The sequence below is a fragment of the Peromyscus californicus genome, unplaced genomic scaffold (assembly GCF_007827085.1).
Source record: "Peromyscus californicus insignis strain IS unplaced genomic scaffold, ASM782708v3 Scaffold_7__1_contigs__length_154581171, whole genome shotgun sequence".
NCBI lineage: Eukaryota > Metazoa > Chordata > Mammalia > Rodentia > Cricetidae > Peromyscus > Peromyscus californicus.
In genome coordinates this window covers 4,169,708-4,194,777 of record NW_026294595.1, presented here as the reverse complement: position 1 = coordinate 4,194,777, position 25,070 = coordinate 4,169,708, and the positions used below count along the sequence as shown (strand labels likewise).

The 25,070-nt window shown below is 44.2% G+C and overlaps 1 protein-coding gene across 2 annotated transcripts in view; it reads right to left on the bottom strand.

Moving 5' to 3' along the window:
* LOC128101160 (complement C5) overlaps positions 1 to 25,070 on the bottom strand; it is a 107,635-nt gene that overhangs the window by 52,323 nt on the left and 30,242 nt on the right. For both annotated transcript variants that reach the window (XM_052724016.1, XM_052724015.1), the window contains exons 6-19: positions 24,198 to 24,280; positions 22,775 to 22,865; positions 21,574 to 21,688; positions 19,393 to 19,519; positions 16,667 to 16,782; positions 16,394 to 16,579; positions 15,144 to 15,347; positions 13,686 to 13,895; positions 13,354 to 13,503; positions 10,521 to 10,650; positions 6,578 to 6,649; positions 4,689 to 4,886; positions 2,501 to 2,591; positions 604 to 677 (exon numbers count right to left, since the gene is read on the bottom strand). In XM_052724016.1, coding sequence (XP_052579976.1) covers positions 604 to 677; positions 2,501 to 2,591; positions 4,689 to 4,886; positions 6,578 to 6,649; positions 10,521 to 10,650; positions 13,354 to 13,503; positions 13,686 to 13,895; positions 15,144 to 15,347; positions 16,394 to 16,579; positions 16,667 to 16,782; positions 19,393 to 19,519; positions 21,574 to 21,688; positions 22,775 to 22,865; positions 24,198 to 24,280 — 1,847 coding nt within the window. The remainder of the gene's footprint in view (positions 1 to 603; positions 678 to 2,500; positions 2,592 to 4,688; positions 4,887 to 6,577; positions 6,650 to 10,520; positions 10,651 to 13,353; positions 13,504 to 13,685; positions 13,896 to 15,143; positions 15,348 to 16,393; positions 16,580 to 16,666; positions 16,783 to 19,392; positions 19,520 to 21,573; positions 21,689 to 22,774; positions 22,866 to 24,197; positions 24,281 to 25,070) is intronic.

Below are 25,070 nucleotides of genomic sequence, written 5' to 3'. Positions count from 1 at the left end.
CAGTCCAAAGGGAAGGCAAGGCATGCTCATATTAGGGAATTCTTATCATACTTTATTGGTACTAAAATGTGTCACATTCTCTTTCTTTAAAAATAATATTTCATTTGTTTGCCAAATATTTAATTCTGTTTAAAATACGAGAATGTGCGTTAACTAGAGTACCAAATCTTTTTAGATATTTATTGTTGAATTCATTGAATGACTACAAAGTTTTGATTGTGGAGACTAAGACTTTGTAAAAACAAAATTACTAAACAAATGAAAATAATCGCATAGTTGTTTATACAGCATCTGTGTTAAGTCACTTCCAAGGGACATCAGCCGAAGAGAGAGGACATAGATTTATTTCTAAGTCTCCTCAAGCTCCCACTTGCTGTCAAAAGTGAAGGAATGGAGGTGTTTGATCCAGAACTATAACTGGCAGCTCGTAGAAGAGCAGAAGAAATTCAATAGCTTCAAAGGTGTAGGTACATTGAAGTCTTTTGAGAAGAAAATTAAAAATTTGCCTCTTACATCCTGGACAAATGAAATTTACAATAACAAAGAATTATGTCTTGGCTAGCAATCCCTCCCAAGATGAACATGTGACTCAGGGTTTCTTACCGCTGTCTGAAATGCCAATGCCTTGGACCTCCCAGGTAGTAAGTGAGTCAGGCAGCACAACCTGCATCTGGCTTCTGGAAGTTCAAACATTGATATTTGTGATGGTTAATATCACCAACTTGACAAGATCTAAACTCATGCAGAAAACAAGCCTCTGGGTGTACCCAGGAAGGACTGTCTTGATTAGGCTAGCCTCTACCTATGCCTGTGAGCCATTTTCTTGATTGGGTTAACTGAGGAGTGAAGATCCACCCTAAAAGTGGGCAGGGCCTCCAGGCAGTGGTGGCACATGCCTTCAATCCCAGCACTCAGGCGGCAGAGGCAGGCAGATCTCTGTGAGTTCAAGGCCAGTCTGGTCTACAGAGCGAGTTCCAGGACAGCCAGGGCTACACAGAGAAACCCTGTCTTAGCAAACCAAAAACCAACCAACCAACCAACCAACCAACCAACCAACCAAACAAACAAATAAAACCAACAGAAGAAGGGCAGTGCCATTCCCTAGGCTTGGGTCCTGGATTGCACAAGGAGGAGAAGCTTGCTTCCTAACCATCGATGCCTCAAGCTCGTGCCCCACGAGCTCATTCCCCCACAGCAATGGACCGAAAACCAGAACTGTGAGCCATGATGAGCCCCTCCTTGCTTAGGTTGTGTTTGCCAGGAAGAGAAACACATACAATATTCAACTACAGCGAAACATTAGAGTTGACAGCGTCACACCAGCTATTAGGGAAAAACTAATCCAGATAGTTATGTTCAGCATCTACCCCACCCATCTCAGGTTTGCAGACATTGCGCCTGTGGAGTGAAGACGGGAGGGAGAACACCTTTGCAATATTGCCCTGTCAGAGCACATAGTACAGAGAAAAACACATTCCCCTGTTAACATGTGACACCGCTTGTAACCAATCAGTGTACTAAACCTACCGGCAATGAGTAAGCTTGTGTATTTATTGTAGCTATGGCCTACTGGTTCTTCATTAGGTATGATACCAAGTACCAAGTACACAGTGTTTGTAAGCTATGGTCCTGCTGTCCACCGGTTTACAGTCCAGTGGAAGTCAGTTATATAGATATTAGACATGAGTTCCACGTCAGTTTAACCACTGTACCAAGATGGCATTCAAAGGGTCCAGTCAGCACATTCATATTTATGTCTCTACATCAGGTCCTGGATATAACATAGAGATCTGGAATCACGTTTTGCTTTGGAGGTATTGACTTTTTAAAGACGGAGATGGGTAAGGAGACAGGCTACTGAAATATCACGTGATCCCTGCAACAGGGGTAATTGGGACTAGTAATCGATCCAGTCATGTTCTGGTGTGGGGTATTTTACCAGAAGTACTGAACGAGGAGCAATGTAGGGTGGAACACTGGACAACCGTGCACAAGAAGGCTGTGCAGGGGAAGGAGGAGCAGATGCGCAGTGCCCCGGGGGCTAGGCACCAGTGCAAAGCCAGCGGCAGCGGCCTGGCAGCAATGAGGTGGGGCTCAGGGTTTTCATCATTGTCTCCAATCCCTGCTACAGGGAGACTTCTCGTTAAAATTAAAACTCTAATAAAGAGTTTAACAAAATACAACTCCATTTTTGTTTCATCAGTTTGTTTTATACACAGGTACTTTTATGTTGAAAATAGTTGCCCAGTACGGCATATAGCACATGGGCAGTAAATGCATATTAAAGATAAACTAAATAGAGTAGCACCTCTCTTTACTGATAGTTGATGTTGCCCTGGACTCAATTCTCAGACAAAAGTACCCTAAACAAAATGAGAAAACAAAACAAAATTTAACCTAATAGTGGCATTTTCTTAATTAAAAGGAAAATAATAGTGTCCAGATTTGGGGCAGTAATATTTAATTTTCCACATCTTCTTCCATGTATCTTCCAAGATACCTTTTGGGAACATGATGAACTTCCCACAGCCAGCTCTCTGGAAAGTAGCTTCGAATATCTGCTTTCATTACTGGTAACAGGGTCTTTATGTCTAGGGGAAAATATATTTAGTTATAGAAACCAATATAAATTCTGCTTACAGGTGAAGTTTTAACTAAAACCGTCCATCTATGACTTAGTTGTTTTCTAAAAGTCAGTAAGGCACTGTCTTTAATGATTTCAAACGACTTTAAAACTGTAGAATGCAGAACAGTGAAGAAACAGCTGAGGATTGGTCTTTCTGAGATTGCACAAAACATCAGCAAACCTAGAGAGTTATTTGCAATTTGGTGATTTTGGCAATTAGGTTTATATCAGAAAACATGGAAGCTTTCTGCGATCTCTGACTTAATTGGTAATTTGTATTTCCCTTAATAAAATGAATGGAATGTCTGCTTCCACCCAAGATGCATTAATAGGAGACTGTGGATTTACCACCAAGACTCAGAAACTTAGAAAACCAGATACAATATCAGAAACAACAGTTCCCAGCCATCTGCATAAGCAGCACGGGCCTGGGGTCCCTGAGAGGAGCTAGCTCTGTTCTCTCCAGTTCCCTACCTGGAGGCCATTCATAAGTCAGGGCAGGCAGAGGAGCCCTGCAGCCTGGTGGCCTTGAAGACTGGTGGCTGCACAGCTGGGACTTTGGGGGCTGTGGGGTTGTAGAAAGTGGGTACCATGCAACTGAAGCCAACGGGAAGATACCAGCTGAAAAACTGGGCAGCGAAAAAACGTGTGCACTAGATGGTTAGTCAGAACAGTGCTTGAATGAGTGAATAATACCATGGTTATGGTAAAATCATCCCAAATGGCATGGATTGTTTTATTGCAATGTCACTTATGTCTGTAGGATGTATCAATGGAGACAGACAACACTCAAGATACACAGCTAAGCAAAAGCTGACTAGAAAGGGGAGATGCCACTTTGCTTTTGTTTCTTTCTTTTCCTAAAGATGACACATAAATGAAGATCTTAAAAGTTCTGAAAACATAGAAAGTTTTACAAATTCTAAAATACATGATTGGTTGAAACTGAAATAAGGCTTCCAAAACAGCGTTTTATTCAGTTTAGAAGTCTTTTGCTATATTTGGTGAGTGTAAACACAAACTTCATTTTCAATGGTCATAATATACCAGAACCATAGAATCTTAGTATTCAAGGGTATATTGGGGTTATCCAATCTAAGGCTCCTGCTTAAGGTGCACGGGGTAAATCATCACTCAAGCTTTGGGAATGAGTGGGCTTTAAATTTATACCAGATCAGGACCCAGGCTTTGTTGGGGAATATTGTTTTAAGCTGTGTTACTTTTGTTTATGCTACATTTGTTTAACTGTGAAGCTGTGTTGCTGTGCCTGTCTGAAACACCTGATGGTCTAATAAAGAACTGAATGGCCAATAGCAAGGCAGGAGAAAGGATGGGTGGGGCTGGCAGAGAGGATAAAGAGGAGAAATCTGGGAGAAGAGAGATCTAGGAGTGAGGGAAGGAGGAGGACTGCAGGGGTCAGCCACCCAGCCACCCAGCCACCCAGCCACCCAGCCACCCAGCCACCCAGCCACCCAGCCACCCAGCCACCCAGTCAGACATGGAATAAGAAGGAAAGAAAAGGTATACAGAAACAGAGAAAGGTAAAAGCCCAGAGGCAAAAGGTAGATGGGATAATTTAAAGTTAAGAAACGCTGGCTAGAAACAAGCCAAGCTAAGGAGGACTGCAGGGGTCAGCCACCCAGCCACCCAGCCACCCAGCCACCCAGCCACCCAGCCAGACATGGAGTAAGAAGGAAAGAAAAGGTATATAGAAACAGAGAAAGGTAAAAGCCCAGAGGCAAAAGGTAGATGGGATAATTTAAAGTTAAGAAAAGCTGGCTAGAAACAAGCCAAGCTAAAGGCCAGGCATTTATAATTAAGAATAAGCCTCCATGTGTGATTTATTTGGGAGCTGGTTGGCGGGCCCCCAAAAAGAAAAAACAAACAACAAGGCTTGACTGGGAACATACCACTCTAAATCCTCAGGAATAATAGAAGTGTTTTGAGTCATCCTTCCTACTTTCGATTTTTCCAAAGCAGCTAAGCTGTCTTCATTAGCAGCATTAATTTACACAAAACCCCCCATATCAGATAGGATTCTGGCAGAAAAACTCATACTTACGCATCCTCCCCAACGGCATAGGTTTATGGAAGCCTTCTTGTCGGATCTTGTTTGCGATGGTACAACACTCGTTGAAGGCCCTGACACAGTTTGGGCCTACAGTGACCCGGGCAACTCGCTGTGCACAGGTTTCACGGTCGTTACGCCGGGCTCCATCAAGACAACATTTCCTTGGCACTCGGTGCTTGTATTTAGCAGCTGAAATGGTGACCCAAACCCTTATCATGCACAATCATAACATCTCAGATTTAGAACTCCCAGGGGATATGTGTTTCTTAACATCACATAACCCCTCACTAAAGCAGTCACAGCTGGCTGACTGACCAGCCTCTCCTTGGAACTTCTCCAAAAGCAGGGAGACTGTGACCTCAGCAGGTGGTCTGTTCCGACTCTGCTGTATGGTTGACGGGCTTCTGGCAACTAAGCTGAATACTGACTTTTGAAAGACTTCAAACACCTTTTGAGTAAAACAAATGAAATATCCAAGAGACTTTGACATATTTAAAGATGGCTATTGTTATTATACAGTAACCATATATCCTACTTTTTCTAACACTTTCTAACATAGTTTGTAGACCTTCACTAAGGGTATTATCTTTTCTTGTAAGTACTCTCATAGAAAAAGCATCAAAATTGATGAACTTGTCTAGATGACCCTTCCTAGTCCACGTTCTTTACATATTTACATGTAAATAATTTATTAAAACTAATAAGTAAAATTTTATTACCAAAAGATGGTTAATTATCATAATAACCTTTTAAATAATTTTCAGTTTTTTAAAAATATATATTTAACAGTTAATGGCACTTAGAGCAGTGTTTCTCGACCTGTGAGTTGTGACCCCTTCACAGTTACCACCTAAGACTATTGGAGAACACAGATATTTTCATTACAGCTCATAACAGTAGCAAAGCTACAGTTAGGAAGTAGCAATGAAAGTAATTTTATGGCTGGGGTCAGCACAACATGAGGACCTGTGTTAAAGGGTCGCAGCATTAGGAAGGGTGAGAACCACTGACTTAGATAATTTCTCTGTGACTTAGACAGGGTTTCTCTGTGTAGCCCTGGCTGTCCTGGAACTCACTCTGTAGACCAGGCTGGCCTCAAACTCAGAGATCTTCCTGTCTCTGCCTCCCGAGTGCTGGGACTAAAGGTGTGCACCACCACACCTGGCTTAAATAATTTTCATTAGCTATACTTTATAAAGATAATCATTTAAGTCAGTGGTTCTCACCCTTCCTAATGCTGCGACCCTTTAACACAGGTCCTCATGCTGTGCTGACCCCAGCCATAAATTACTTTCATTGCTACTTCCTAACTGTAGCTTTGCTACTGTTATGAGCTGTAATGAAAATATTTGTGTTCTCCAATAGTCTTAGGTGGTAACTGTGAAGGGGTCACAACTCACAGGTCGAGAAACACTGCTCTAAGTGCCATTAACTGTTAAATATATGTTTAAAAAATAGGGTTCTTGTTAGTCATGGACTATGCCAGAATAAAATCAAAGAACATGATTTTAATTATTAGATGAAGTTTGTAGAGAGGAAACACTGTGACAAATAGAAGTCAACTTTTTTAGTTTTTAGAGATAGAAATGCCTTCTTTTTACTCCAAGTACTGGGTATTGAACCCAGGGCCTGTGGATGCTGGGTGAACTCTATACTGAGCTGTGTCTCCAGCTGTCATGATACAAGCAATAAAGACAGACAGTCTCTGAGATTATAGCCAATGAAATACCAGCTTTGTTTGGATTAAACCTTCTGAAGGGTGATCTAGCCCTCCACACACCTCTTTTTTCACTCATTCTTTTGGAACTGGGGGAGGTTCTACAAGGTTTCCCTTTCAATATGATCATAATGTTTCAGGAGCACAAGACACTTAAGAGTACCTTGTTCTTGTATTGTCTGCTGTAGGAGCTCCAGGTCTCTTTTAGGCCTGAGAATTTCTTCACATGATTCATCTGTTTAGAAAAAGACAGAGACATAGAAAATGGGAGAAAGAACATAAAATCAAAAAAAGTTTCATGGAAGTATCTGAAACACCCCCAGTGATTTATTTAACAAGTCTGCACCACGAGCCTGATTCAGGTTAGGCTTCCTTGAATGGTATTGCACTTGGCCCTCTTCATACACGTGTGATTGTGTAGTTTGGTGTTCTTGTGGGACTCCTAACAGTGGGAGTAGGGGTGTCTCTGACTCCTTTGCCTGCTCTTGGGGCCCTTTTCCTCCTACTGACTGCCTTGCCCAACCTTGATATGAGGGTTTGTGGCTAATCTTGTTGCATCTTGCTATGCTGTGTTTGGGTGATACCACAGGGAGGCCTGCTCTTTTCTGAAGGAAAATGGAGTAACAGTGGATCTGGAGGAGAGGCGAGGTGGAAGGGAGAATTGTGAGGCGCAGAGAGAGGGGATGCTATAGTCAGGATGTATTTTATGAGAAAAGAATAAATAAAAAAAACTAGATTCAGCTCTGTGTGTTATACCTTTGAATATGACGTGATTCATCAAAGATCTAGTATCATGTAATCTGGTTTGTTTTATGATCTTGGTTTTGAATATGACTGCTTTTGGGATCCATTGATTACATTTAGCAGAAGCTAGATTTTTGTTGAATTACCTTTTTCTTTTCTAATTTTTTTTTTTTTTTTTTTTTTGGTTTTTCGAGACAGGGTTTCTCTGTGTAGCTTTGCGCCTTTCCTGGATCTCACGCTGTAGACCAGGCTGGCCTCGAACTCACAGAGATCCGCCTGCCTCTGCCTCCCGAGTGCTGGGATTAAAGGCGTGCGCCACCACCGCCCGGCTTCTTTTCTAATTTTGTTAAATGTTTATTTACTTGTGTGTGTGTGTGTGTGTGTGTGTGTGTGTGCTCACATGCAAGTGTGCATGTGGAGGTCAGAGGACAACTTGCAGCAGCTGGTTCTCTCCTTCCACAGTGTGGGTTCCAAAGACTGAAGTCAGGTCATTAGGATTTGCAAACACTGGTACCCCCTGTGCCACCTTGCTGGCCCCTATTTCTTTTTTTTGTTTTTTGAGCTATATTATTTTAAATATGAGGATGAATATCATGGTACCAACTAGAATTGTGAACATTTTAAAACCACAGAAAGGTCATTGCCATATGATGTCTGCTGTCAAAAAGCTCATGGCACCAGAGGTGAGACAAGACATATAGGTATAAGGGCATGCAATTGTGTGGTTTAATAGTTACAACGTAACAGGACCATAGAATTTTAGAAGTCAATGGTAAATTGGATTGTCTAACCTGAGGGTCTTCACACCTGGAGTATAAACAGATGTAGTTTCTATAAAATTCTCTGCAGTAATGGAGGAAGACATGGCTAATTCTGTACAGAGAAGGGACCCTGCAGAGGAAGTGATTTATTTGCTTTTGATACAAGGCTGGCATCAAACTTAGTACTCCTGCCTCAGCCTCCTGAGTGGCTGGGGTTTGCAGATAGCATCATGGCACCCGGAGTTAATTCTTATTTGAGCTAAAACAGGTTTATAAGGAGAAGACAATCTCCAAGGAAGAGCAGGGTGAGAAAGAGTTGGAAAGGCCAGTGAGGAAATCGTGGAAGGCTTTGAGTACTACACTAAAGAAGTTGTATTTTACCTTGAAAGCCAACAAAACACCTTGCTGGTAGCCAGTAGCCATGTCAGAGGAACAGCAGGTAGCAATTGAAGTTCAGGTGTCAACCCACCAGAAGAAAAACTCTCTGATGGATATGTCTCGCTTAAGAAAGGCTTGGGAGAATACAGACTCCAGAATTTATTGTGCTTCTGTTGTGTCCCTGCATGCTTGCTGCTACTATGTATATGGTGTGGGGAGTCCCCCACTGCCTGCATTGTAGTGTGTCTATCTCATGAATACATCTCGATCTACTGGGTATTTATATCTGTGGATTGTCAAGAAGATAGGTACTCCTTAAAGCTGTATTGTCTAATTGACACAGAGTTTTGATGAATAAAAATATTACTGGGATATGTTTCATAACTAAGGCGTATTATTCCATGAGGCCTGTGAGACACTTAGGACCTGCTTTAGATCACAGCTCAGCTTTATGATTTAGGAAAACATTTGTGTCCAGGAGCCAGGCTGGCTCAAATTCCTTCAGTCTTTATGCTGAGTTATGAAGTCACAGGTTTTTGTACATCATTCGGAGAAACAAAGCTTCAAAAGAACTTTAGATTAGACCAAATGCCTTGCTAACAGGTTTTTAGATAAATGTTTCCAATTTTTAAGGACGCGTATCTGTACTGCCTGGCTAGGTTGTAAATACAAAGACAGCCCAATTATTTCTAGCTGGCAAGTGATTAATTCCTTGCACCCATTCCTGACTTCAGTTTGTGAAAATATATTCTGACTAGCTAAGGCTAAGGGAGATAATTTGACTCTGTAGCCCCATGAGGGCGGCATGTGTTCTTGGATAATGAGAATTCTTATATTACCTGAAAAAAATTGGTTGGGATATATAAGCTGTAAAAAGACATGAGGGAGCCAGAGCAACAAGAGAGAACATCTTGATGAGAACAAGATGAGAGAATAAAGAAATGAACCATCAAGAGAGACTTCATGAGGGGGTTTCCCTAACCCCCTCAGATAAAAAGTCTTGGTTTGTGCTGCGCTGTGGACTCTCCCTTTGAGCCCTGTCTGCAGCCTGGAAGCTGGTTCTTAATGGGCTGTGATAACACCTTAATTTTTTTTTTTGTGTGTGTGTGTATGTACAATGTGAGCGTGTACATGTGCATGCTGGTGTGTGTGAAGCTGCATGTGGAGGTCAAAGGTCAATGTCAGCTGTTTTCTTCCATTACTCTCCACCTTTATATATGTATGTATATGTATGTATGTATGTATGTATGTATGTATGTATGTATGTATATATGCATTTGATACCTCTGTATGTTTTGCCTGCATGTATGTATGTGTACTGTGTGCATGCCTGGTGCCTGTAGAGACCAGGAAAGGACATCAGGTTGTAAAGTACCGGTAAGCCACAAGCCACGTGGCAAGGTATAGATTAATGGAAATGGCCCAAATATACCAAGCTGACTTTGGAGATGTGTAAAGGTTAAAACCTTCCTTTTTAAGAAAAGAAAAGGGGAAGTGCTGTGGGATGGTCTGTATGTCAAATGTGTTGCTGATTGGTCAATAAATAAATCACTGATTGGCCCGTGGCCAGGCAGGAAGTATAGGCGGGACAAGGAGGAGAACAAAGCTGGGAAGTGGAAGGCTGAGTCAGAGAGACACTGCCAGCTGCCATCAGGATAAGGAAGATGTAAAGTACCCGTAAGCCACAAGCCACGTGGCAAGGTATAGATTAATGGAAATGGATTAATTTAAGCTGTAAGAACAGTTATCAAGAAGCCTGCCACGGCCATACAGTTTGTAACCAATATAAGTCTCTGTGTTTACTTGGTCGGGTCTGAGAGGCTGTGGGACTGGCAGGTGAGAGAGATTTGTCCTGACTGTGGGTCAGGCAGGAAAACTCAAGCTACATCAGGTTCCCTGGAGCTGGAGTAACAGATGATTGTGAGCTGCCATGTGGGTGCTGGGAATTGAACCCAGGTCCTCTGAAAAAGTAGCCAGTGCTCTTAACCATTGAACCATCTCTCCAGCTTCCACCTTACTTGTTGAGAAAGGGTCTCACAGAACTTGGACTTCTCTGGTTGGCTAGACAGGCTGGCTGGTGTGCTCTAGGGGTCTGCTCATCTGCTCCTTCCCAGATACAAGCCCACGATGAACGGCTTAAAGAGACTTGCAGACTTGCGGCAGTCTTAGGTAAAAGTGAGGGCTGGAGGTACATCTCAGTACTAAAAATGCTGAGTGTTTTACCATGGTGTTGGGAGTCATCTGCGTTTGCGTTGGTGAGGAACGTGAGTCCGGCTAGATTGAATACATCTGCATTGTTCCGGCCGCCTCCTGCACCACAGCCCAGATCACTCTTATCAAAAGCTTGAAACACCTGTCCAGAAAGGCAAAACACTGAGCTTATTCCTCCAAAGGAGTGAAGGAATTAGTCATCATGCAATGTCAACAAATCTGTGAAACACATGGGGCACCCCTAATGACCAAGGACCACATTTCTCAACTCATTCCTTCAGGTGTATTTATAAAAACCTTCCTATTTAAAATCAACCAAGAGTGAAGACTTAATCAACTAGCATTGATGAGGAGAATCTTAGGAATTGTCCCAGAGCATATACTATATAGAATGAATATATATGGAGTATATATATACATATATACATAGTATATATACATATATACATGTGTACTCACATAAATCAAAGTGGAAAATATGAGGGAATGAACTAACAGACAGCATTGATTCTAGATTTAGGGAAAAACTCTGGATTCTAAGTGGGAAAACACTAGGTGGTTTATTCTGACTTTAATTTTGACTCAAGAAATGTCCTTTCTTCTCTAAATGTTTTTGACTTCATAGTTTCTTGGTTCTTTCTGCCTCCCCAAAGAAACGGAAGCCTAGATAATATCTGAATGTGGTGAACTAGATGGGAACTTGTGGAACCTGGGCATTTCCAAATTCGCCTGCAGTGCGGATTTATGTGAGAATTCAAACAAGCACGCAAACAACTCAGCGATTTCCTGCTTTCTTCCCAGAGTTCTGTTGTGCTTCTGTGATGACCTCCCTGATCCACTGACCCACACCTTCAAACTCTCAAGTGATGAGTCCAACTGCTCTCATAGTCCCTGCTGCTCCCTTAGTCCCTGCTGCTCCCTTAGTCCCTGCTGCTCCCTTAGTCCTGGCTGCTCCCTTAGTCCCGGCTGCTCCCATAGTCCTGGCTGCTCTCATAGTCCCTGCTGCTCCCATAGTCCCGGCTGCTCCCTTAGTCCCGGCTGCTCCCTTAGTCCCTGCTGCTCCCTTAGTCCCTGCTGCTCCCATAGTCCCTGCTGCTCCCTTAGTCCCGGCTGCTCCCTTAGTCCCTGCTGCTCCCTTAGTCCCTGCTGCTCCCTTAGTCCCTGCTGCTCCCTTAGTCCTGGCTGCTCCCATAGTCCCGGCTGCTCCCATAGTCCCGGCTGCTCCCTTAGTCCCGGCTGCTCCCTTAGTCCCTGCTGCTCCCTTAGTCCCTGCTGCTCCCTTAGTCCTGGCTGCTCCCATAGTCCCGGCTGCTCCCTTAGTCCTGGCTGCTCCCTTAGTCCCTGCTGCTCCCTTAGTCCTGGCTGCTCCCTTAGTCCCTGCTGCTCCCTTAGTCCCGGCTGCTCCCATAGTCCCGGCTGCTCCCTTAGTCCCTGCTGCTCCCTTAGTCCCTGCTGCTCCCATAGTCCCGGCTACTCCCTTAGTCCCGGCTGCTCCCTTAGTCCCTGCTGCTCCCTTAGTCCCTGCTGCTCCCATAGTCCCGGCTGCTCCCTTAGTCCTGGCTGCTCCCTTAGTCCCTGCTGCTCCCTTAGTCCCGGTTGCTCCCTTAGTCCCTGCTGCTCCCTTAGTCCCGGCTGCTCCCATAGTCCTGGCTGCTCCCTTAGTCCCGGCTGCTCCCTTAGTCCTGGCTGCTCCCTTAGTCCCCGGCTGCTCCCTTAGTTCTGGCTGCTCCCTTAGTCCCGGCTGCTCCCATAGTCCTGGCTGCTCCCTTAGTCCCCGGCTGCTCCCTTAGTCCTGGCTGCTCCCATAGTCCTGGCTGCTCCCTTAGTCCCCGGCTGCTCCCTTAGTCCCGGCTGCTCCCTTAGTTCTGGCTGCTCCCATAGTCCTGGCTGCTCCCTTAGTTCCAAGCTGCTCCCTTAGTCCCGGCTGCTCCCTTAGTTCTGGCTGCTCCCTTAGTCCCCGGCTGCTCCCTTAGTCCCGGCTGCTCCCTTAGTTCTGGCTGCTCCCATAGTCCTGGCTGTTCCCTTAGTCCCCGGCTGCTCCCTTAGTCCTGGCTGCTCCCTTAGTTCTGGCTGTTCCCTTAGTCCCTGCTGCTCCCTTAGTCCTGGCTGCTCCCTTAGTCCCGGCTGCTCCCTTAGTCCTGGCTGCTCCCTTAGTCCTGGCTGCTCCCATAGTCCTGGCTGCTCCCTTAGTCCCTGCTGCTCCCTTAGTCCTGGCTGCTCCCTTAGTCCCGGCTGCTCCCTTAGTCCCTGCTGCTCCCTTAGTCCCGGCTGCTCCCATAGTCCTGGCTGCTCCCTTAGTCCCTGCTGCTCCCTTAGTCCTGGCTGCTCCCTTAGTCCCGGCTGCTCCCTTAGTCCTGGCTGCTCCCTTAGTCCCTGCTGCTCCCTTAGTCCTGGCTGCTCCCATAGTCCTGGCTGCTCCCTTAGTCCCTGCTGCTCCCTTAGTCCTGGCTGCTCCCTTAGTCCAGGCTGCTCCCTTAGTCCAGGCTGCTCCCTTAGTCCCGGCTGCTCCCTTAGTCCTGGCTGCTCCCTTAGTCCCGGCTGCTCCCTTAGTCCTGGCTATTCCTTTAGTCCCAGTTGTTCCCTTAGTTCTGGCTGCTCCCTTAGTCCAGGCTGCTCATGTAGTCTCAGCTGCATGCGACTCTTGCATCTATATTTGTAGGAGCCAAAAGGATAGCTGACCTGTGCTTTAGGGGCAAATATGAGGATGGCTTTATAAGAACTCTGTTGAGTGTAGAAAAGCAGCCCGGGGCTCCTTTAACTCCTCCCCACAACCTGCCCCAGGTGGCCACACTCTGTACCACACCAAACCACCCCACCCCACGGTCACCCCGCAAGTGGACTTAACTCTTTGCATGGGCCTTTTGGCTCTTTGCTGGACTCCATACACAGCACTGTCCACTGCTGCTAGTGCGACCCATGAGTCTGCTTTGGTCACCATATCCAGGGACACAGTTTGGCCTGGAGAATAGATGTCTGCATCTGGAGACAGATGAACCTAAAAAATAAGATCATTTGTATCCAATAAAACCAATCAAAGGCAACTGCTTTGGCCCACCTCCTTTGCCCACAAGAGGATCATGCTGCAGCGTGGAGGCTGCGGCGTGGAGGCTGCGGCGTGGAGGCCGCGGCGTGGAGGTCGCGGCGTGGAGGCCGCGACGTGGAGGCCGCGTGTCTCACCTGGAGCTGATTACCACACTTCTCTTCAATGTTTATCCAGACCGAGTCAGCCACCAGTTCTGCCGTCTGCTCTCCTGTGACAATGTAATAGACCAGGAGTCGGGCTGAAGGGACCATGTTCTGTGTTACTGGGATGTTTATGTTTTGATAAGATGAATGGAGAAGCTTCTCTTTTGTGCCATACTGTACAATTTTGCCCTTGGATAAAATCTGAAATTACACGGCAACAGCAACAATTAAAACAACAACAACAACCAGAAATGGAATCTGTGCTCCAGGATGCAGTTTGGAGCTGGAGCAAAAATTACATTGAAAAAGAGGAAAATTAGCCCATGTGTTCCTACTGTGTGCGGGGTGTTTCGCATTGACTAAACTTCTTTAATTCTCAAACACAGCGGCCAAACAGGGATATTCATCTCCACGGAAGATGCTGAGGCTCGAGTGCTGAAGCACAAGGCTGAGGACCAGAGTTCAAACCCAGAGGTCACGCAAATGTGGGTGCAGCTGCCAGGGATCCTAGCACTCAGGTCTAAACAGGATCCCTTGGTGCGAGCTGGGTAGTAAGATAAGCTGGTCAATAAGTTCTGGGTTCAGGGAGAGACTCTGCCTCAATAAACAGAGAGGAGAGTGATGGAGGAGGGTACTTGTGTCAGCTGCAGGCTTCCACATGTATAAACACATACACATGCATCTGCACACATGCTCTCGTGCACATGTGAACACACACACACACAAAGAAAGGACACGGAGGCTCAGGAGCCAGCTGTGAGTGCCATACTGATTTTAGTTCAGAACCACGTAACAGGAAATTAGAGAGCACTATCTGAAACGAGGCCTGCTTGAAATCTTAAGTTTACTAAAACCTCCTTTTCTTGTTGACGTAAAAAAACAAAACCCAACAGTTGAGTAAGTAGAGTGCATTGTTGGAAAAATCACCACCTGTTTGCCCTGGGGCACTGGACGAAGTTGTCCATCTCCTCAGCAACTGGTAGGCATGTTTTGACCCTTCTTTCTGAGGCTGTACCAGCTTAGCTAACACATCTAGAAACAGGAGAATGTGACTCAATTCTTACCAGCAGGACCTGAGTTCCCTGTCATGTCAGAGAAACACACATACTTGAATTAGGTATAGATAAGTAATCGTTGGCTGTGAAATGGAATGAGGCGGCGTAATGAGATCGTCTGTCTTGGATGGAATCACTGGATAGGAAAACCAGGACTCCTCAGCTCAAATCACAATCTTCCCTCTCAACTTCGTGGGTGTTTTGTCTGGTCACCTCTCTGTCTCTCTTTGAAATCATGAGATTCATGCCATGCCTCTGTGTTTTGAAAAGCTGTAGATGACGTGTTTGATCATGCTTGGGAATACAAATGTGAAAGTCATTACCATACTTGTCTGTCAAAAGGACAATGTTCTGGGTTGGGGATTGGGTGGGGATCTCTCATCATTGTACTTACCAAGTAATTATAGTGAGTTATTTTGTCAATATATGGACTCTTGGGGGTAACAATAATATTCAGAAATTCTCCCACAAGCATGGGCTTGTAGTTTTCTGTCCAAGCAATATAAATGTAACTTTGGCTGAGAGATGAGTATGCGATTGCTTGATACTCTTTGCTGGCTTGATACTCTTCTGGAAGTTCCGGGGCATCAGTTTTGACCTGGAAAGGAAAATTTCGAAAGCCCACATGGACTGTGTGTAACAGTTTCTGTAAAATATATTTTTTAAATCTTTTGATTTTTCAGATTCTTAAATTTCCCTGTGCCGGTTGCTGAAGAGAAGAACCATGTAGATTACTCCAGTGTTTGTACAGTTGTGGTATCAAGTAACTTTAGGAAGTCTATGGAAAATACTGAGGGGAAGATGGGCTGTGTGGAGGAGCCAGGTGAAGCCAAGAAAAGGACGTTCCAAGGCAGGAATGGGCGCACTTCCTGAAATAGCCTAATGAACGGGAGACTTCTAGGGGAGGAGATGATCTGGAGGATGACAGAGAGGCGGCTGTAACTCGCCTGGACTGGAGTACAGGAGTTACGAATGCATATCACAGTGGCTGTCTGACCCAGTTTCAGTGGGAAGCCGAAACACGGGAGTGCTCATAAACTCAGGGGGCGGCGATACCCGCTTTCAGGCACGGGGAGGGTTCCTAGCTCATGCGCTGGAGTTATCCTAATAAAGCTCCATAGATGCCAGTGAACGTAAGCTTCGGCCAGTGACCCCGGTTATCAGCCCACTCGGGTTTTATTTGGGAACTTAAACACATTTTCTGGGAGAGAAGACAGTGAAATGAGCTCTAATTTGAGTAGTTAATGTCCAGGGGAAAGAGGGTCACATCTGACCCCCGAGTGACCCTGAAAAGATGAAATACACGTGTGTTGGAAGCGTTTTTTCTGATCATTGGTCTCCACTGTTGTGCCTACTCTGACTCTTCTGAATTCTGATGTAATCTTTTTGGTATAAAAGGAAATAGTTAATTTCCAAACCCCCCCCCCCAAAAAAAAATCGACAGCCTCCCCCTTCCACCTCCCAGGACCATTCACACTACATTAGCAAATTGTTTCGGGTACTCCTTTCATTTTGGGTGAAAAACTATGGAATTATTCTCTGGACTCATGGATAAAATCAGCCACACTGGTCTGAACACCAGCCAAACCACACAGTCAGAAGCACACACTATGCTGGGAAATACAGCAAGAACATTTAGCTCACGGAAAACTTGAGTGCGGTCACTTCAGATGGCAGATTCACCACAAACGAAGCTACTCCATCAGTGGTACGAGTGATGCTTCTCTTGGGTTCCAGGTCTGATGTTTCTTGATTCACATCGACTGTCTGTGCCGTCAGAATTACTGGGATCTCTCCTACCAACTGCTCAAGTGAATCCTTAACCTGGACCTGTGTGCAAAACAATCCCATCGTGTCTCAAATCAGAACAGCTCTGACATGCTTTCGTTCCTCTCCGCCTCCTTCAGCCCCACCTACCTTGATGGAAAATGGAATCCCAGGCTTCAAGAAAAGAGGAGTGGCAACCAAATTCAGCATGTAGGGAAAGAGGACATATTTGATGCCAGGGACTTCTGCCTCTTCTGAAAATCCACCTACAAAGGCAGCAGGCGCTGTGTTAGAGTTTCCGGAAAGCTGATGGTGGTCTGTAGGATGCCTGACTGGTCTGTGTGCCACAGACTTATTCATCCCCTCAACCCATTCCTGCCTTCATTCACTGGCCAACTGTAACTGGGGTGTGCTTCCTGAATGTGGACAAGAAGCAGGGGCTTCTGAAGCCTATGTAGCAGCTCCCTGTAAGATGTCCCCATGGAAGTCAGGCTGCAGCTGACTGGGGGATTTGAAGGACAATAGTGCCTTTCAGCAGTGGCTGGAGGTTCAGTTGAATGTGTTCAAAGGATCAGGGAGACAGCCGGAACCCAGAGGTTGAGCCTCAACAGGTGGAGGGAGTGGAGAAGAACCAGACACCTGGATACCGAGAAAGGCCTGCTTGAAGAGCACATTAGGACTACCCTGCAGCTTAAAATGAAATAATATTAAGGATAATACAAACCCTCTAGTTTCCTCAGCCTGCTTTCTAGCATTCCATCCCTATCTCTCCCTTGCTGCCAGATCAGACAGTGCGGTCCTCGAGGAGCAGGCTTTACTCCCTGCCCTTCTTTCTCTGGAGTCTTTATGGAGGGAACCCTGCTCTACCCCATCTACCACCAACTCCCACCTTTTCTTCAAGACCAGTTATCTTTATGACTCTGTTGCTGGTTACAGTCCAATCATCCAGAAGCCTGCCTCCTTATGAAAGGACCAAGCAGATGCCATAACAGGCTGCTCAGTCTTCTCTCAGAGATCAGGCCTCCATTTCAGTTTCCTGAGACTTGAGCAAGCAGTCTCTGGGAGGGCTATGAACAAAAGACATAGTCCTTGTAGTAGCTCCCTTTCTGCCGTACTCTGCCTGCTCAAGGTTCAGGCAGTTGTTTACTGTCTAGGACCCCTCACCAACTTAGAGCTACGTGCATGAGTCAAGGACAGAGCCTGGCCACTGAGTCAGCCCCCACAGTCAGTACGTGTTAGGTCGGCCAGCCTCCACGGCAGCTCAAGGACAAAGCCTGGGACTTGTCCAGACCTGCCCAAAAATGGATAACTGTAACCCCTGACTAACCCTAGCCAATTAAATGTTACTAACATGATTGCCACTTGCATAAACCAATCCTGAGTCTATTCCTATGAAGTCTGTAGACCCCAGCACCCCGCCCCTTACTTTAAAACCCTGCCCCAATGCTACTCGGGGTCTCTCCTGCTCTGCTGCTGTGTCGGATGGATGGAGAGTCCTGAGTTAACTCGCAATAAAAAGAGTCTTTGCTTTTGCACTGGATTTGGTCTCTTGGTGGTCTTTGGGGCTCTTTGCTTAGAGCACATGTGGGATTCTTGTGCAGGTCCCTGGTTAACTGCCTTTTTGCACATCTGATACTAATTTGTAAGCCACGTGAGTGTGACATTGACACTTAACTCCTATGTGTGATCCTGTACATTTACAAACACATTTTGAATATCTCATAACTATTGCTTAAATTGAGTTTATTTGAAGCAAATTGAGGAACAAATGTGAGAAAGACACATTACTATCATGTTGAAAGCAAAAGTCAGGTTACAGAGTGTGATGTCACCAGCATCCTTAGCAGCTCCTGGGCCTCCAGCAATGCATGGTAGTCAATAACCTAATTATTTCAATTCTCTATTCTGCTACCAGAGAAGGACAAATTTCAGTGGGTGAAGGGTGCCTTAGAATCACTGAAGATTATTATTTTAAAGAAAAAGGTTGGATTTAGTGTGGTTAAATTACTTATTCAGAGTCAGTTGGGGCTTTGATGTGAACCTGAAATATAAAACCACAGTAGTTATAAACACATACTAGAAGACAGTTTGACTCTGCTTTGAGTAGTAATTAATAGCTATTAAAAGCCATGAGAGCCAAGGTGTAAGGACACATGCTAGTAATCCCAGCAATTAGGAGACTGAGACAGTAGGATTGCTGTAGGTTTGAGGGTAGCCTGTGCTACGTAGTGAGAGCCTGTCCCTGAACAACAACCATTGGAGGGGATTTGAGAGCCGCAGGCCATAAGTAAATTAAACATGCTAAAGACATGGAAGGATGATGCTGTGAAGAAGCTGGGAGAGGAGGAGTGGGAGAAACTAGCGCTCCAGGGCCTTTAGGTGTGTGACCGGCGCTCTTTAGGTGCTCTGGGGGAAATGGCTATTTGAGCCTCAGCATAACCATGTGAGATCAATACTGTGGTTACACAGGCAACGCAGGGAAGGAGGCCAGGATGACGAGGATGACGACGGTGATTTGCACTTACTTCATACCTTAGTAAACAGTTTTACACGCATAACTCATTTTTATTTTGGCTCTAGGAAGGTGAGACAGCGTGCCAGATGCACAAGTAAAACAGCTGTAGAACTACTGGCGCATGTTAATCTGCTTTTGTGCTTCTGATGACGGGGAGTCGGGGGCTGCGGAAGAGCAGAGCACTACCCATTTTCAATGGCATAAAAAGGAAAGGTCAAATTTAACTATGAAAGAAAATAAAATACAGAGGAACTGTAGAGATCACTTACACCACTGATATGATGTCTAAATCTATACCAAAAGAATGTTGTACACACACACACACACACACACACACACACACACACACACACACACTTACCGGAAGTTTCTGTGACCGTTACAGCAACATAAAGGTACTTGTCATTTAGCTCTTCTAGACTTTCGTATGACAGTTCTTTAGCTGCTGTCTCAGAATCAAATGTGACGTGAGCAACTCCATTGACCAGCTTTTCAAAAGGAGCAAAGGAAGAGTCGAAATAGTGAGCACAGAAGGAAAACTTCCAAGTCTGCTTTTGCTAGCCTCTAAGTTGAGGGCAAATTACAGAAGCCACATATTATTGTCACAAGTAAAGTGAGTGACTGAGCCCACAGTGACAGCCAGAATGCTGTTTTCTAATGAGTTTGTGCAGAATTATAGATGTGGAAGGGTTTTGGTCACACGGTCTTTTGGGTACCAGTTGATAATATAGAATACAATATGTAAAGAAATGTGAGATTTGTTTTTATCGTATTATTTAATCACTAATTATATTATTGAATTATGAAAAAATATTATTTTTCTTATGTTTTGTTTTTGATTTCATTCTTATTTGAAAATGGTTTGACCTGGAAGCAGGCATTTTTGTTTGATTTAGCTTGATTGATTGATGCTGGGGATTGAACCTTATGCATGATAAGCATGAGCCTTATCATTGAGCTACATCCCTTGTCTTTATTTCCTTCAAATCTCAGTGCCTAAAGTGGAATCTTGATTTTAAAGATTCTTAATTTACATATTGAATAAATAAGGCCGTCTTTTCAAAAACAGAAGCTAAATGCTTGATCATGCAAAATGCAAAATAAATGAGTGTGCAAATGTATACAAAAGAGACAAGACCTCATGTCGTCTAAGTGTGTGTAGAGAACATTAAATAAGAGAAAAGGGAATAGGGCTCAGTTCCTGTAACAGTCAGCCCTTAAACCTGGACAGATTTCACCGATATCTACACATTGTGTGGGTGCCATATTGAAAGATGGTAGCACAGTGCCTGCACATTGTGTGGGTCCTGTGTACTGAAGAGGCATCCCTGCCTCCAGCTGCTCAATGCCAGAAAGCAGCCTCAGTTTTGAACAATCAAAAATGATTCTGGGCATTGTTAAACGTCCCATTGGGTTAAATGCCCCCCACCCCTGCCCCCCTCAGTTGAAAGCCACACTGAAGAAAGCATAAAATACGCTTTAATGAGACCTGAGGCCTGGGGGTGAGGAACCTGCCTGACTCCATTTTGAAGGCAGGAACCATTCTGCGGTATTTTTAAAAATAAGTTTCTACTTACTGTGCGAGTTGAGCTGCTCTCTCTTTCCTGGAACCTGACCTTTCCCAACCCGAGCTTGGTTTGTTCTGTAGAATACCCTGACCCTCCCTGACCCTTCCTAACCACTCCCTAATCACAGGGCAGGTGACCACACTATGTTTTTATTTTTAAGGTTTTTTTTTGTATTTCCTTATTGTCCCATTGTCTCCCTTCTATAAAACTATTCATGATTTTACTTCTTTAAAGGGGCCCGAGAGATGGATTCCGGGTTGTTCTCTTTAACAAGACTTAGAGGCAGTCACTGGCCAGCTCCTGGGTGCACACCAATAAAAATCAAGCTTGCTTCAAATTTGGCTCAAATTGTGGTAGTGGTCTTATTCTCGCTGTTGGGATTAACAGGAACACATAGAATGGCCGGCTAACTGTGTTCGGGTGGCCAGGGGCTTGGACCAAAGAAAAGGCTCCAGTGTTGAAAAATAATGAGAAGGAATCAGCTCAGTGAACACAGGAAGGCCTGGAGGGAAGGAGCGAAGTCGGAGGCAAAAGGAACTAGCAAAATTGAGGAGGGACGAGATGGCATGGTATTAGTTGACGGGGAGGCTGGTGCCAAAGAAAGGGCCATGCGTTTATTTCCTTTGTTCCCATTTTGCACACATGTGTGTTATATTGTGTTTGCTGTATGAACATGTGTATACACTTTTTTTGTATATGTGTGAATGTACAGGCGAGGGTGGGTGCATGTGTACGTGAAGGTTGACTCAAGTATCATGCTGGATTGCTCTTCCACTTCACTTGTTGAGGTGGGGTCTCTCAGTCCCGCCCAGGGATTGCTGGTACGGCCCATGTCCATAGCCAGCTTGCACTGGGGTTTGGAAGGGGGATTTATCTGACCTCACTGCCCATACCCGTACAGAATGTGGGATCGGGCGGGAGGACTCGCAGTGACTCCTCCCTCAGCAGTCTTGAGGTCTTAGCAAATGACTTACCGTGGTGACTTGCATTGCTCTCCGCATCATCTCCTTCTGGTCCTCTTTGATGTCTTCTCTCAACCCAAAGAAGACGTACACTTCAGCTTCAGGGACCACTTTATTATAAAAATATCTGTCAAGTGAGACCAGAAAGTTGTTTCCCTAACATCGTATAACAGATGACTCGGATAAAAATATCTAACAATTTAAAATTATAGAAGGCACATGGTATACTTCCACCCACTATTGTAGTTCACCTTTAGAAGGCCACAGCAAGAAAAATGTGGCTTTTTATCCTAGTATTCTGAGTTTAAGGTCAGCCTGATCAACACATTGACCTCTGGGCCACCAGGGGAGGAAAAAGTAGTTTAAGGCTTCATGACTTAAAAAGGCAGTATCCACTGTGGCAAGGAAGGAGGGTGGAATTCATAGAGACAGGAGCATGTGGCTGTCCAGAAAGCAGAAGTGGGATTTGTCTTTCCAGTTTGTCCAGAGCATTGAGAAAGGTTGGGGGTAAGTATGATTAAAAATATTGTAGACATGGTATGCACATGTATGATTTTCAAAGAATTAATTGAAATATCATCTTAGAGACGAGATAATAAGTGAAGCCTTATTAGTCTGCATGCCCTAAATTGGGCTGTATGGTGGTTTGAATGGAATTGTCCCCATGATCTCATAGAGAGTGGCTCTATTAGGAGGTGTAGCTTTGTTGGAGTGGGTATGGCCTTGTTGGAGAAAGTGTGCCACTATGGGGATGGGCTTTGAGGTTTCCTATGCTATGGATACTGCCCAGTGTCTCAGTTGACTTCCTGTTGCCTGCAAGATGTAGGACTCTCAGCTCCAGCACCATGTTGATCTGTATGCCATCATGTTCCCCGCCCAGATGATAACAGACTGAACCTCTGAAACTGTAAGCGAGCCACCCCAATGAAATGCTTTCCTTTCTAAGAGTTGCTGTGGTCATGGTGTCTCTTCACAGCAACAGAAACCCTAGCTGAGACAGGCAACTGATGAATGCACACACTGAGCTTCAATCTTGAGGCCATTTTTTCTGCCTTTTAAGATGAGGTCAGGATGGATAAATAGAGCAGTCAGTGTGATGTCTCAGTCCATCCCCAAAGTTATGGAACACAGTAAGTCACAGGTCTCTTTAGCACAACTCTGAAAGCAAGAACCAGAACTTAATGTAGCTAACCTGAGAAAGGCATGTTCTTACCTGGCTTTTACAGTGATTTCAAACCTCTTAAAGTTCTTATAGCCAATGAAGTTACCTTCTGGCTCTATTGAAACAGAGAAACGTGGCAAGACTGGAAACAGAAATGAAGAGATGGTGTTACCATTTGACCTCTGAAGCACGGCAGGCAGCCAGACTTTCTAGCTGGACAACAGGTAGCACTAATAAAGCATCCCCATCATCATCATCACCACCACCATCATCATCATCATCATCACCACCATCATCATCATCATCATCATCACCACCATCATCATCATCATCATCACCATCATCATCATCATCATCATTATCCCCATCATCAACAACAACAAACAACAACAACAACAATGATTTTTCTGATAAGCTCTCCCTCTCTCCAAATCAGAGTGAATCCAGGCTTGATGTACCAAATCACTTGGTTTATATTTTGATTATAGTGTGTATTATGGACAATTTCCTCTGGTGGAGTGGAAGATTCTTAAAAACAGAAGGACTTTCTTTGTTTCTGTCTCTCTGCTTCTCTGTCTCTGGGTCTGTGTCTCTTTTTCTTCCTCTTATCTTTCTTGTAAGTCTTAAACATAGTGTTTATTTAATGAGTGTTTATTAAATTGAAAATAGGAAAGGAGCCGGGCGGTGGTGGTGCACGCCTTTAATCCCAGCACTCGGGAGGCAGAGCCAGGCGGATCTCTGCGAGTTCGAGGCCAGCCTGGACTACCAAGTGAGTTCCAGGAGAGGCGCAAAGCTACACAGAGAAACCCTGTCTGGAAAAACCAAAAAAAAAAAAAAAAAAAAAAAAAGAAAATAGGAAAGGAAAGTGAGGGTTTATTTAGCATCTCTCTTTCATTAGTAGATAAAATACATCCAGTATTTAATGTTCTAAGCTCTGGTGCTAGCATGTCTGTGGAGGGTTGTTTGATTGCTAATTGATCACATAGCACATAGCAACTTGGGTAAACTACTACAAGAAATGGAGAAATAGTCACATTATTATCCAATGATATGGCTGATCTCAAAATATGAGTATGTTCAATTTCTAAATGTATCTTATCAGACTCTACTCACTTTATCTAATATTAACTAATTATTTGTTTATCCTAAGACTATAATTCTAGAAAAGACTTTAACAAGCCAAGCACCTTGAGGGATCACATTGCTCCCAACTCTGTCATGAAGGAGGACTGGTTGGCTTCATAAGGTTGATAGCACAATCAAGAACTCAGTGCTAGTCGTTCAAAGCACCATTACTGTCTCTCTGCCCTCACCCCTGCCGTCATTACTATCTCTCTGCCCTCATCCCTGCCATCATTACTATCTCTCTGCCCTCACCCCTGCCATCATTATGGTCTCTCTGCCTGCACCCCTGCTGGTATTCCAAAGGCACTGCAATAACCCTCTTAGTTTTGATAATAATATTAAAGTTTACCATATTCTTTAATTTCAAAGTATGCGGTTCCAGTCGTTGAAAAGTCCTTCTTATATTTAGCTTTAATTGTCCATACACCATATCTGTGGAAGCAAAATATTTAAAAGCATAAATGTCATTAAATAGTTCTAATTTTGCCATAGGGAATTTAATTAATTCCTATTTATAGATGTTAGAATACATATAGACATATGTAGCCTAAGTAAATATTTTGTGGGAGATTTTAAAGCAATAAACAGCAATAATTGAGTATTTTTCTTTTGATAATAGAAATTATTTATTAATTAGGTTCCCACATATTGTATTATTTTTCCATGTATTTTATCTTAATAAGTCATTGTGTTTGATTTAAAGGGCTGATAATAACTTCAGAATTTACTTAATCCTTGAGTTTAATGATGCTAATATGACATTACAATCTATAATATATTAGAAAATCCATAATGATGTCTCTAGAAGCATGTGATGCACAGTCCAAAGTTATATGGATGACGAAGTTTATGCCTCACATAAATAATCATTGGAAATGAAGTATGGCTTATCTAAAAAGGAAAATGACTTACTTGGCTAATAACCTCCATCCTAAAATATTTACTGAGTACTAGATTAAGCAACAAAGAATAAAAAATGGAAAACACGAATCACAGTCTTCACATTATTCCATGTATGTCTAAATCCTAATGTTTCTCTATACTAGCATGTTGGATGAGACCAAGTCACTTAGCCTCATTTGTGAAACAAAAATATACTGTCGATGTCCGTATTGTGTATATTACCATGAGCAGCAGCATCAGTTCAAAGGATAGCTATCAGATACCTCTCCTAATGACTGCTGAGACACAACAAGCAGTCCAGGCAAGGGCTTGCCCTAAG